General features: G+C 37.3%; 1 protein-coding gene across 1 annotated transcript in view; it reads right to left on the bottom strand.

The window, feature by feature from the left end:
- The window catches only part of yes1 (YES proto-oncogene 1, Src family tyrosine kinase), a 42,623-nt gene that overhangs the window by 4,054 nt on the left and 24,411 nt on the right, over positions 1–14,158 (bottom strand). Inside the window, exons 5-11 of the mRNA XM_048165058.1 lie at positions 12,562–12,665; positions 12,309–12,458; positions 9,009–9,164; positions 8,435–8,614; positions 5,424–5,500; positions 4,452–4,605; positions 3,274–3,405 (exon numbers count right to left, since the gene is read on the bottom strand). Of these exons, the coding sequence (XP_048021015.1) occupies positions 3,274–3,405; positions 4,452–4,605; positions 5,424–5,500; positions 8,435–8,614; positions 9,009–9,164; positions 12,309–12,458; positions 12,562–12,665 (953 nt within the window). The remainder of the gene's footprint in view (positions 1–3,273; positions 3,406–4,451; positions 4,606–5,423; positions 5,501–8,434; positions 8,615–9,008; positions 9,165–12,308; positions 12,459–12,561; positions 12,666–14,158) is intronic.

Here is a 14,158-nt window from a genome sequence, read left to right as displayed (position 1 = left end):
ACAGTCATTTTAAATTGTAATAATATTTCATAATATTACTGTTTTACAGTATTTTTAATCAAATAATGTATTGGTGAGCATAAGCAACTTTTTTTTTTACAAAATCTTACCAACCCCAAACTTTTGAATGATAGTGTAGCTGAGCAACCTAGACAATCTAAGCGTCATCTAAGCTATTTAGGTGAAGTTATATCCAAAGTTTTCTTCAGTACTTCCTGTAGGTGTGACTGGCTTGTAGAGCACTTCTCTTTCTACTGCTCCCACAAAAGCTCAACACCTCAAACTTAGACAAAATTCTTCGTATTTGTCGGTGTCAGATGTGTCTTTTTTCTTTTAAACTGCCTGAAGGCCAGAATCATCTCAGTCTTCTCTTCACTGTTTCAAATGAAAGTGGTGTTTAGCGTTCAATAAAGCTGCCAGCTGAGCAGCAGTGAGGGGCTTGTTTCTCAAACTAGAGACTGTGATATACTTCTCGTCTCTCTCTGCACTGTTTGATGCAGTTTGCTTTCTTCTCTCAAAGACAATGATATGTGGAAAAGTCTTCAGAGAAATGTGCTTCTTTTTGGCCTTTAAACCAAAATTCTGTACAGTAGTTTTCACACTTTCAATTCAGCAGCACAACTGAGCTAAGAATAAGGAATGTTTCCCAAGTATCAAACTAGCACATTAGAATAATTCCATAAGCATTTATTTGAACTCAAGTGTTTCTTGGCAGACTGGAGTAACGGCTGCTGAAAGTAAGCCACACTGCCCTGCACTCGAGCAAAGTTGTCGCATTAATCCAGCCTTATCTAGTACTCTGCATGGAAGCAGATGTCCATCAATAATGGACTGAGTCTAATAGTGTACGACTGAATGATTGATGAAAGTCTAACTGGGTTTGTGATGTGCAGCATCAGTGAGATGCTTTAGGTAAGCACTACAAATGACAGACTGGGCCGTGTGAGGGACAAGTGCAGAGGGGGAAAAGACAGATGGTGGCAAATAAGAACTGGTGCCCAGTCAGTCTTTCATGCCCGCCTCAGCCAGATGGCTCCTTCAGAGTAGTAATAACACACCCAGCAGTCCCTCTCTGCTCCAGTAGGGGGCACAGTGGAATCTGCACCTCTCAGTTTGGAGTTCTACCAACCCACAAGTTCGAGTCCCAACCCTAGTTGAACACACCTGCCTGTAAGTTTTGTGTAAACCTGAAGACCATGATTAGCTGGTTCAGGTGTGTCTGGTGGTGTATGATACTAAAGGGATAGTTCACCAAAAAAATGAGAATTCTGTCATTTACTCACCCTCATGCTGTTCAAAAACACAAGACTTTGGTTAATCTTCAAAACACAAATGAAGATTTCTTTAATGAAACCTGAGAGGTTTTTGTCCCTCCACTGAAAGCCCAGGTAAACAAAACTAGGGTTAAGACCCAAAAAGGACATAATCCAAGTGGTCTTGTGAAGAGATAAAAATCGCCAGTCAATAGGACAAATACAATAAAAAAAAAAAGGTACAGTAGCCTAGGTTTATTTAACATGTAGTAAGAATTACTACAGAAACTGAATAATCAAATGTAAAAATAAAACACTGTATGAATTCAAAGTAATTTGTTTCATATTACAGATACTAAAGTGATTCAGTCAAAAGCAGTGAGTGATTTTTTTTATTAACATTAATGAAACACTGAATGAATGAATGAATGAATACACTGATCTAATATAGTTACACATCCAATTTTCTCCTATCGGTTTACGTTCGCGTAGGACACAACAGATCGTGTTTACGTAAATATCTGTTCTTGAGCTTCGGCTGTGTGTCCGTCAGCATACTATTTTGCGGCTTATTGTGATTATTAACACTCTAACGTGTAAGTAGTACCAAGAAGTTAAAGAAGTGTCACACTTTAGAAAATCGATTTTTCAAAATTTGTGAATTGATGCGAATCATTAGAAGATAGAATCGTGATTCATATGTGAATTAATAGTACTTATGTATGTGTCAATCATTGTTTAGATGTTAAAAAATTAGATCCGTTCATCAAAAAGGATCATTAAACTGCACCATTATGACCTTTATGGATCTTCTAAGTTTTGGTTACCTGAAATTTTAAATGGAGGGACAGAAACCACATGGGTTTCATTAAAAAATTCTTAAAGGTGCCCTAGATTATGTTTTTAAAAGATGTAATATAAGTCTAAGGTGTCCCCTGAATGTGTCTGTGAAGTTTCAGATCAAAATACCCCATAGATTTTTTTTTATTAATTTTTTTAACCGCCTATTTTGGGGCATCATTATAAACGCGCCGATTTTATGCTGCGGCCCCTTTAAATCCCGTGGTCCACGCCCACAGAGCTTGCACTTGCCTTAAACAGTGCCTTAAAGTTTACACAGCTAATATAACCCTCAAAATGGATCTTTACAAAGTGTTCGTCATGCATGCGGCATGCATGCGTCGGATTATGTGAGTATTGTATACTGTTATATTGTTTACTTCTGATTTTGAATGAGTTTGATAGTGCTCCGTGGCTAACGGCTAATGCTACACTGTTGGAGAGATTTATAAAGAATGAAGTTGTGATTATGCATTATACAGACTGCAAGTGTTTAAAAATGAAAATAGCGACGGCTCTTGTCTCCGTGAATACAGTAATAACCGATGGTAACTTTAACCACATTTAACAGTACATTAGCAACATGCTAACGAAACATTTAGAAAGACAGTTTACAAATATCACTAAAAATATCATGTTATCATGGATCATGTCAGTTATTATTGCTCCATCTGCCATTTTTCGCTATTGTTCTTGCTTGCTTACCTAGTCTGATGATTTGGTTGTGCACATCCAGACGTTAATACTGGCTGCCCTTGTCTAATGCCTTTTATAATGTTGGAAACGTGGGCTGGCATATGCAAATATTGGGGGCGTACACCCCGACTGTTACGTAACAGTCGGTGTTATGTTGAGATTCGCCTGTTCTTCGGAGGTCTTTTAAACAAATGAGATTTATATAAAAAGGAGGAACAATGGAGTTTGAGACTCACTGTATGTCATTTCCATGTACTGAACTCTTGTTATTCAACTATGCCAAGATAAATTCAATTTTTCATTCGAGGGCACCTTTAATGTGTTTTGAAGATTAACCAAAGTCTTATGGGTTTGGAACAAAATGAGTGGAGTAAATGATGACAATTCTCATTTTTGGGTAAACCATCCCTTTATATATGCACACAAGTCTACCTCAATCCAAATTAAAGTGCTTTTTACCGCTGAATCAAATAATATTTCTCACCTGGATATGGCACTCTGCCCTTGGTCACCAGCTCAGTCAGCAGGATACCGAAGGACCAGACGTCAGATTTGATGGTGAATCGGCCGTACAGCGCTGCCTCTGGTGCAGTCCACTTAATGGGAAACTTGGCTCCTAGAGGAACAATGGCACACAATCTTTAAATTACTGCAGTAGAGTCAATGGCTATTACTAAAGCAAAGCAAATGTCAGCATTTTAAAACATCCTGTCGACTTCTAAATATCAATGGATCTGAGTGGGAAAAAAATGAATTTACCATGTTATTGAAAGTTAAGGTAGCAAAGGAAATCTGTCATTCACATATATATATATATATATAAAAAGGAAAGACTCCCTGCAGGGAAAAATCATCATTCAACATTTATGTAGGTAATGGCAAGTCAACTTGTTCTTCACAATCACAGTGCATTCTGGGAGATAATGGATTCAAACAGTAATTGAGGTAATTCTGCATGATTAGATGCTGATTGCCTTGCAATTTCCAGCACAATGGCTTTTGTTGCCAGTAGCAGCATTGTTCCAAACAAAAGATGGTGAGTTACATATTTCACCGCGCATATTCAGTGTATGGCCATTTACTCTTTTTACTCTTATTAAAAGGTCTGATTCTGTGGATGAACCCCCCATTTTCAAATCAAGCTTTGGGTTTATATCAATGTTTAAGACCATGACTGTTTGAGTTATAAGTGAATAAAATGTTTGGTACGTGTCACTTGCGCTTAAAATTGAACATGAAATTATATGATTAACATATATAGGCTATGATTTCCATTCAAGCTTTGTAAATAAAAGTTGCATGGTGGTAGAATAATAATGATAGTCTTTAAATTATTTTTGATTCACTTTCTTCATCCACTATTCATTCACAACCCAGCGGAATATTATTCTAGCAATATAATAATATAACTTTGCATAATATTATAACATTATGCGCTGCTCATATACACTACTGCACCGGAAAAAGGAGACCGGAAATATTTATACATTCATATAAAACTCCCTTAGTAAGAAGGCAATACGTGATTGGAATTTAAAGTGCATAATGATCATAATTATTTCAAATATCCGCAATCAAGAAAAATCATGACCAGGAAATTGTGTAATTATCGCTTCAGGCCGAATTATAGAAAGTGTTAATATCGCATTTCCATCCACATACCTTGTCTAGCAGTGTATTCATTGTCTTCAATCAGTCTAGCCAGGCCAAAATCAGCGATCTTGCAGACCAGATTGTCTCCCACCAGGATGTTAGCAGCCCTCAGGTCTCTGTGGATGTAGTTCATCCTCTCGATGAAGGCCATGCCATCTGCAATCTAGACAAGACAACAGGAAATCAAGCCTGAAGAAATGCTTCTAAAAGCCAACCTGTCAGATCCAGTCATGGAAATCTTATTTTAGGAGCACCGGAATGCTGCATTTTTGGGTTCAGATAAGGGGGCACATGTTTGAAGTTTCAGTGCTTAAAAATCTACATTTTAACCAATGTTCAAATGTGAAAACAGCAGCTCCAAACAGCTGCTAGTGGGTGAAATCAACAAAGCAAGCAAACAGGTTGCTAAACACAAGCTTAAAAGAAGAAAACAGAAAACGGGACAAAATATTCTTGAGGGAATTTAACAAACAATCTCAGACGGAAAAACTGTCCAAAAGCTTTTCCTAAGAGTCGTCTCGCAAGCTGAGATGTGAGAGGGAGATTGAAGCCTCAGCCAAGCCATGTGGCAGTGATGGGAGCTCAGGAAGGTGAGAGAAGGAGCGAGAGCAGGAGGAGGGAGGAACGTGAGAGAGAAACAGCAAGCTTTTTTAAGCGAACAGAGCAGAATTGAGTAGACACATTAAAGTGAAGTGGCCCCACAGGAGTGGCGGTTAAGTGCTCCAGGCATTAGGCGGGAAATGAGGATCATAGTGCCTGGGAGAGACACACGGGCAGCAGGATGTCATATCAGATATGAAATAAATATGACAGCCAGATGGAGGTTGAAACAGAAACCCTGCCGCTCTGGGAGATGCCGTTCGTCCAGGTTCACTGTGACATGCTTCTGCTAATGATTGGGCAGCTGTGTGTTACTAAATGTGGAAGAGGAAAACAAAGCTGGCTGGTTAACAGTGGATCGGGGTTGGGTTTCTCTCTCACCTGAGCAGCCATGTCTACCAGCTGGGGCAGCTTGAGGTACTTGCCCTCACCCTCCTTCAAGAAGTCCAGCAAACTCCCTGAAAGAGAGAAGCACATAGTAAAGCAACTGATATAATATGAAATAATGTTGATATAATCTTAAATATACATAATATATTTTAAATGTAACATTTAATACATATATTAAATCAATATCATTTTTAAAAATAATTGTATTCTTATATTTTTATGTCGTAACCATCTCAACACCAAATTATAAAATTTATTTTATATTATTTATATTTTAATTATATAAATAATATAATGAAACATACTTAGAAAATGTACGAGACTTCCGATTTATTAGCCGCTATAGGGAAATAACGAGAAGAATATCAAAGTGCAGTAAACTGTAAAACTGTTTGCGCTACAAACCAGCGTGTTTATAAAAATAATATGGTAAGAAATACCAATTTGCAATATTAAGCAGCATAACAAGCAGTTTTGAACAGCTAAAAATAACTGGAAGCAAATGACACCGGAAGCAAGACGCATTAAATAACAAATGGCTGCGCCCACGCTTACCTAAAAAATAAGGTCAAATATAAAAGGAACGTTTTCTTTGCGTTTTTCATATCCAGACAACAACATTGTCAAAACAATCCCTGTTCTGTGATAGATCTGTGAAAACCACTAAAACATGTATTATGCTGCCAGGCCGCCAATGTCACTTTGTAAAGAAACACTACAAGCCTAAAAACTGAACACATAATACACACAAGCACGACATTACCATTTTCACAAATTAGCATTTCTGTAGTTTACATGGAGATGATAACAGCATTGGTTTCAGAAACAGGCTTCCATTGTTTTCAAAAGTTTGCGCTTTCAGGCGCCCAAAATGGCGTTGTCGTGTAAATGAACGTCCAAAATGCATAAAGGCCAGGGCCCGTATTCATGAAAATTCTTAGTGCAAAGAGTTGCTCCTAGTGACAATTCAAAAAACAAAAAAAAACAAAAAAAATCCTTAGAAATGTGGCCGTTTCTTCTTAAAATGAAAGAAAAAAATCCTAGTAAAGAATTTGTTTTTAAAAATTAACCCTTAAAGAGAGGTCGTAAGGTCCAAAATAGTTAGGAGTATGGATGACTTTTAAGAGTTTCTTTAGCAATGGAGAAAATGTCATCCATTGTTGCAGACAATGGATGACAGTGAGTTAATAAGACGCTACATATTAGATCGTGCAGGGATCATGTTTGTGACTGATCTTATTAGAGACACGCTAACATCTCCGACACAGCGCAGAAATGCTCTAGTGCCAGAAATGGATTTAATCAAACATTAACTACATTAACATATTTGGCAACTGGAAAAATGCAGCTATGCAATAGTGATGATTTGGGTCTGTCAAAACTTTCTATAAGCAAAGAGATCACACAATTACAGCACTTTCAGAACCTCGTGTCACTGTTCATTTCCTATCAAATAAGTTAAGTACGACATTAAAGGTGCTAAAGAGGATGTTTTGTTTTATACATTTTTGCAATATTACTTGAAACTGTCTTTACTAACCGATAAAAGACTATTTATTAGGTGCACTGAAAGGAATAATATTAATATACATCATCTGTGCACGAAGTAGGGCCTTAAAAACATCAGCCAATCGTTTACGCGATCATCGTGTAAACGATTGGCCCTCTGGCTTGTCAATCACTGCCATGACGTTCCTTGTGAGAGACGCGTGGCTGCGCGCTCCATTAACTTTCCACACTCCACAGGCGCTGCATGCAATGTTTTTGTCAGGAGACAGGACTGCAGATCATGAGTGAATCCACGGCTTTAAGTCACGCACACACTTAACGATTGTTAGGCCGATTATGAATGTAAATTGATACTTATGACTGATCGCGCTCAAACGCGTCCAGTCAGAGCCAGTTGCTTTCAGTCTGCGATTACAGTCGGTGTTCAAATTCCATGTGAAAGTATATAAATCTGCTTCAGGAGCAGGAAACAATCGCTGTATGTTGAGCTCAGTCAGAATGTTTTAGCTAGTCGTTAAATGTGTGCCCAGCTTAATAACACAGCGAATGCCGGTGGTAAACACTCGTGTTCCGATACTCGTGCACGAGTTTTGGGAGGCGTTCCCTCTAAATGAGCTGTGGAGGAGGGGGGTTGTTCTTACCCATGCGCTCATTTCAAAAACTCAGTCGACAAAAAGAACCTCTTTAGCACCTTTAATAGCATGGTAAATAAAAAATAAAGAATATATATATATGTATGTATGTATGTGTGAGTTTGTGTGTTTGCGTACGGTAAAACGGGAAAAATTACACCTGTAATTTCAAAGTGAAGGCTCATAATAGACCCTACTTAAAAGTGCTCTTTTTTTTCCTTCTTGGACAACCAACCAATCACAGTCTTCAAAAGACTGTGTCATATCTAGCAACGGGGTCAGCCCTGCCTCCTCACTAAGTTGAACGTTTTTGTCACTTCCTTGCTCAGGGTTGCTCTCAGATGCCGAGGTCCCGAATCACTCTTAAGCTAAGACTCCTAGATAGAAATTTTTAAGCTAAATTAGGAGCTTTCTAAGAGGATTCTTAGAAGCTTTAAGAATACGGGCCTTGGTTTCACAAACTGGGCTTAGATTAAGCCAGGATTAGGCCTTAGTTCAAATAGGACATTTAAGTAGCATTAAAAACATTACTGGTGTGCATCTTGAGACAAAACAATGACACTGACATATTTTAAGACATATTAGTTCAAGTTGCTTTCAGTTAAAACAGCTGAAACATGCATTTTAGTCTGGGACCAACTTAAGCCTTTTCTGTGAAACCAGAGGAAAAAGTTTTCCGTTTTTAGTTAAAAACAGTGTTGTGTAAATGCCCCCTAAAATGATAAATATAGTTACAGAATAAATTCCTTAAATTATTGATGAATATGGGTCAAGATGCTGTTATGTCAGAAATTACAGAATTGCTTGAACTGTCTGGAGTTTAAAAATAAACAGGAAGTAAAGAACAAGGCGGCAAGCTACCTTTGCCCATGTACTCAGTGACGATGTAAATTGGCTCCTCGGACACAACGGCATACAGGGGCACCAGCTTGTCATGCCGAAGCTTCTTCATGATCTGGGCCTCCTGCAGGAAGGCTTCAGGAGACATGGTACCCGGCTTCAGAGTCTTTATAGCTACTTTAGTTGTGCCATTCCAAGTACCTAGAAAAAAAAAAAGAATAAAAATGAGAGTGCAAAAGACAATAAAATTTACAATAAAATGTAGCAGCAATGACACAGATTGCCAGCTCATGACAAAATAGTTATGTGGAGCCTATTATGTGTGTTGAAACAAACACACACAGAAAATAAGTGCAATTCCTGACATAGTTTTTTTTTTATGATGTGGCATGTTGGAGCATGCAGCGAGGCAAGCGTTAAGAGCGGTGACGAAAGACACGGGTACTTAATAATAACCCACTTTGACACCTTCCTCTAGTACTCCGGTGCATTTGCAAAAACAACAGATGTATATGAAATTCACTGTAGAAGAGTGGGGTAAAGTGTTCCAGGTGCTTTGGGCAATGAGTTCGAGTTGTATGTGCATTTGTCTTACCCATCCAGACCTCTCCAAAGCAGCCCTGACCCAGCTTGAGCTCCAGACGCAGTGACTCTCGTGGGATTTCCCATGCGTCTTTAGCCAGACCTTGAGTCTGGGGCTTCACCGTCGGACACACTGTGGTCAGTCGGTAGCACAACCCATCTGCATGCTCTACACACACGCAAAGAGTGATTTCAGAGAGAATACAACAGTCATAAAACCTATGCAGATGAGACTAATTTTCCCTAAGGTAAATTACGCCCGTGACACCCATTTCCAGACAATAGACACTCCCTTAATAAAAACAGATCTCAATACTGTTTAGATCAGTACATAATGTCCTGTGTTAAAAACTGTAACTCAAACGTCATTTAAAAACAAATAGCATAGAGAGCGAGAGAAGAATTGAACAAAATGAACAAATGCCATTCTGAGTGAAACAATGTCTTTGATATTTTCCCAAACAGTAGGGGACCATAAAAGAACAAGACTGCAAAATGACCTAGGTGAGGGCAAAAGTCATTTATCATTTATCCAGCCATAAAACCAATTAATCACTGTCTTTCAACCAAACGATTCAAATCTTTACAAAGCGGGTCTCGCAGAGAGAGCCAGACAAGGACTGATGGCCTTTCATTAAGCCTTGACATTCTTCAGATAAGATGAATCTGAACAGCAAATTTGTTTCTTTCACAGGCCCTCAGGTCTGCAACAGGTTGTATGAAAGGCCTGACAGAAAACAATTAAATCCACTACTCAGTGGGAATTTAAACATTTCAAAATCATAGACATTAATGGCAAGTTAGTCCTCCCTAACAGCATCTACTCTTGTGGCAAGATTTTCTACTACATTTTGGAACTTTTCTATGGTGATTGAGTTGGGATTTACACTACTGTTCAAAAGTTTGGAGGCAGTAAGATTAAAGCTGCAAGTTTTGCCTCTTTGTCTCTGTTTGAAACCTACGATTGCAGTTATTTGTGGAATTATATATGGTTTGTGCATTTGCTGTCAGTCACCACATCGGCGTGGATACTGTACTTCGGAATCAGAGGTTCTACGTCTTGGATGACGTCTTTCCGGAAAATGTCATCTGAACAAGTAACTAACAAATCTGCCACTTTTGTTCTGACCAACTGAGAAAAAAAGCATTACAATGAATCGCGCTGCCAATGGTGATTAAATCTAACGATGGCTTAGCTCATATCACATCAAACCGTACAAATTATTATTGTTATACTTTGTTCTCAAATTGTTAAAATGTTAACAACATCAGCATTGCGTGACTATGTATTTAATGTGTATTAGCGTTACCTGAAGATTTCAATTTCTCTAGCCACTCCACAGTCCAAAGACTTTTGCTTTTGACTACGGGTGAATCTCCAGTTGTCACTGACGATTGTCATTTGGACCTTTCTGGATAACAATCCACCATCAAAATGATAAGTTAAATTATTGCAGCTGCTGTGAGAAAAGGCTATAAATGATCCGCTACCAGCAGCATCGTCACATGATATAGCCTACTAGCTTAATGTAAACAGACGTGACGTAATGACACAAAGACGAACGGCAGCATGCTTGAATCCATACCCCCCAATCTTTTACTAATTTTCAATAGCGATCAGTGCGCCGAGAGCGCCGCACACACACGTTTTGTTTGTGCATCAATAATAACAGACTCTCGTCTCATGTACGACTCCTGCATGTCACTGTACAATTGTCATCCATCAAAACTTTACTAGCGCGACACTGGTTTGCTTTATCCAACCAAGAGAGATGTGTATCATATGCTCATGCAGCAGTTGGGTGTTTTGAGCCATTGTTCAGTCTGTATTTCATAGCAGGGTGAAAAATGGCTTGGGCCACTCAGGGGAAAGAAAAAAAATAAATAAAAAAATAATTCACAGAACAGGAGAGAGATAGTGCTTTGAAGGCAAATACACTATTCTTCTCCGCCATCTCTGATGAAATTGGCTGGGTTTTCTCTGCATTAGGGCTGTTTTGGACTGACTGTTTGAATGGATTTGCTTAGTGGATCCTTGGACTGAAAACTTTCCAGGAGTTCAAGGTTTAAAATGATCTGACTGAAAACAGAGGAGCGGAAACATAACGTCTTTTGTCCAAAAACCTGCTTCTTTATGCTTTTTAAAGCATTGTTCTTCCTAAAATATATTGACTACAATTATTAATCATCAATTAATTTAATGATTTTTTTTACCACTTTGTGCACATGCTCTGGCGCCCCCACACTTTGAAAACCCTGCATTAAATTGATCAAAAACAACATTTCTAATGCTACAAAAGATTTTTATTTGAAATAAATGCTGTTCTTTTGAACTTTCTATTTATCAAAGAATCCTGAAAAAAAAAAAAAGTATCACAGTTTCTACAGAAAAAATAAGCAATATAAGAATATATTTTTAAACGAAACAACAGCTGGGCTTATGGAGGCTTGTTCCAGACCAAACTCATTAAACCTTTTCTATGTGGACCTCTCTTTATACATGGTGCATTGTTAAGCTGGAAAAGAATAGGTACGCCCTGTTCTACTGTAAATGTTTGTCTAAGGAGACCTGCTAGCAATGAGTGTAGCTGAAAAGCCAAACCTTTTGATTTAGAAGAGTGTTCACATACTTTTTGTCATGTAGTTTACATCAAGCACTGAGAGTTTAACTGCTGAGGTAAACATAGCATTGGTTTGATGGCTCGACAAAAACCACAATTAGGAGAATCTGATGGTTTAGCATTGTGGGGACTGACGTCAGCTACAACAACAGCACTGTGGCAGGACACTCACGTAACGTCTCATAAGATCAAAGAGGTGTCGATGTCAAAAGCCCTCAGACATTCTCCTGTGAAAACTAAGCCAAGATTAACTGACAGTCTAGGTGAACGAGGACACATTTCTCACAGCAGACGTCAGACACCTGTTAGCGCTAGTCATAGTGAGACCCCCGAGCTTCAAACCAACACCCTGCCATCTCCACATGCCTGGTATTCAGAGCTTCTGTACTTCTCTGGCCATGTCATGTTTTGCTCAAAACCATTAAAGTCCATTTAAATTGAAAGATGATACAATAAACAATATTGTTTCTTCAGGTTTTTCAACACTATTGTTCAAAGGTTTGGGGTAAAACGGTTATTTTACATTTTATATTACTATTTTTTTTACTGTATTTTGATCAAATAGTTGCTTCTTTCAAAAACATAAAAAAATTCTCAACTGCAAACTTTTGAATGGTAGTGACTGCAATAAAATGCAAATCATCATCTAACTTCAGTAGGAATCAAAACTTGAGCCAACTGAATGTGCTAACCTGTGTAATGTTTCACCAGTTTCTGTAGAGTGTCAAACTGAGCTCTTGTGGTGATGTAATAGCCACCGTTGTCAAGCTTTCGGATTTTGTAGTGTTTCACGTTGTCTCCCTTCATCTCATCCCAGTCCCGTATTGAGAGAGAGTAAGCCCCTGCCAGGAGGAGAGGATGGAATGGATTCAAAATATTTCTGCTTTGGTTTGGGTTTGAGTACCAGTGCTGTACATGTCTTTAGAGAGATAGCAATACACTTACCTTTAGTGGTCTCACTTTCTCTGACCAAAAAAGTGCCCCGCTGGTTTCCAGGAACCAGTAGCAGTCGCTCAGCATCTTTACGACCCATTTTTCCAAAGTACCATCTGTGAGATGGAAATAAATGAAAATAAATCACTTGCCCAGCCATGTAAAAGTTTGGAATGCTGTGGAACATATAAAAAGGCAGTCTGAAGAATAATAAACTAGTATTTAAAAAGAAAAAAAGTCTGATGAAGAATGTGCTATTCTCTGAAAAGAAGGTTAATTCAATTGTTCTGTATCTGTCCTGGATGAATTGGTCAGTGTCCAAATAACTGGAAAAATAAGAAATAGATGTAATTTTATATATTTCAGTATACAATACCATTCAAAAAAAGGGGGTCAGTAAAATGTTTTAATGTTTTTGAAAGAAGTCTCTCATTTTCAAAAATACAGAAATACAGATCAAAAATACAGTAAAAAAAATGGATATTATGAAATATTACATTTTAAAAGTAACTGTTCAATTTTAATATATTTTAAAATGTAATTTATTCCTGTGAAGGCAAAACTTAATGTTGAAAATAGTTTATAGCTTAATACTTAAATGGAAACCATGATTTTTTTTCAGGATTTTTTGATGAATATAAAAGAACAGCATTTATTATATTATGTATTATTATATATTTAACACATCCTTGATGAATAAAAATGTATTTCTTTTCTTTCTTTTTTTTCTTTTTTTAATATTACTGTATCTTGAAGCCTAAAGGAGTTCAAATTAGCTATCTTGATAACTGTTGATTTATAGCTTGATTTGTTATAAAGCAGTAAAAAAAAAACATCAAGGCATATTTCAACACTTTTTTTTAAATGAACAATGCAGAATGCCATTTAATCATGTTAATTAATTAGAATTTATATGAACCAATAAACATAATATACAATAAAGCTACATGAAGACCTCTGAAGATTTTTACAAAAACAAATCACTGAATAACAACTGATTCACTGAAACAGATGGTTTAACCCTCTATGGTACGGTGTTGCCTCCAGGCAACATGGTCTATTTTAGTTTGTTTTTAATAAAATAAAGCACAAATTGATTGATCAAGCATATCTCAGGACAGAATAACTCAAATACTAATCAATAAAAGTGCAAAAAAGACCAAAACATGACCAACAGGGGTCCATTTTGTGTCCTGTTTCAGCACATGTGCACATATCACATGACTCCATATTTTCTCCATTGAAAAGTGTTTTTTCACTTGTTTGTAACCATTTAATCACCCACAAAAAATATGAGTCACCTTCACTGGCAAGTAAAGAAGTATTTTTAAGTAATTTACATTATATATCATCAAATGTTTTAGAGAAAATTACAAAAAACTGTGTGTTGCCTCAAGGCAACATTGTACCATAATGGAATCGCATAAGGCCATACAGCCATAATAGGTTTCAATACAAATGTATCATATTTGTAAGGAAAAGAGTTAGAATTATCTAAATATGTTGGCATTTTCACATGATTTTGTAATGCACTTATAAGAATAGTAATTCACATACTATATCTGCATATATTATGATCTGCACATTTTCTATAGCACTTCAGAAATGT

The sequence above is a fragment of the Megalobrama amblycephala genome, linkage group LG17 (genome assembly GCF_018812025.1).
Source record: "Megalobrama amblycephala isolate DHTTF-2021 linkage group LG17, ASM1881202v1, whole genome shotgun sequence".
Taxonomy (NCBI): domain Eukaryota; kingdom Metazoa; phylum Chordata; class Actinopteri; order Cypriniformes; family Xenocyprididae; genus Megalobrama; species Megalobrama amblycephala.
This window is presented reverse-complemented; position numbering and strand designations above follow the sequence as displayed.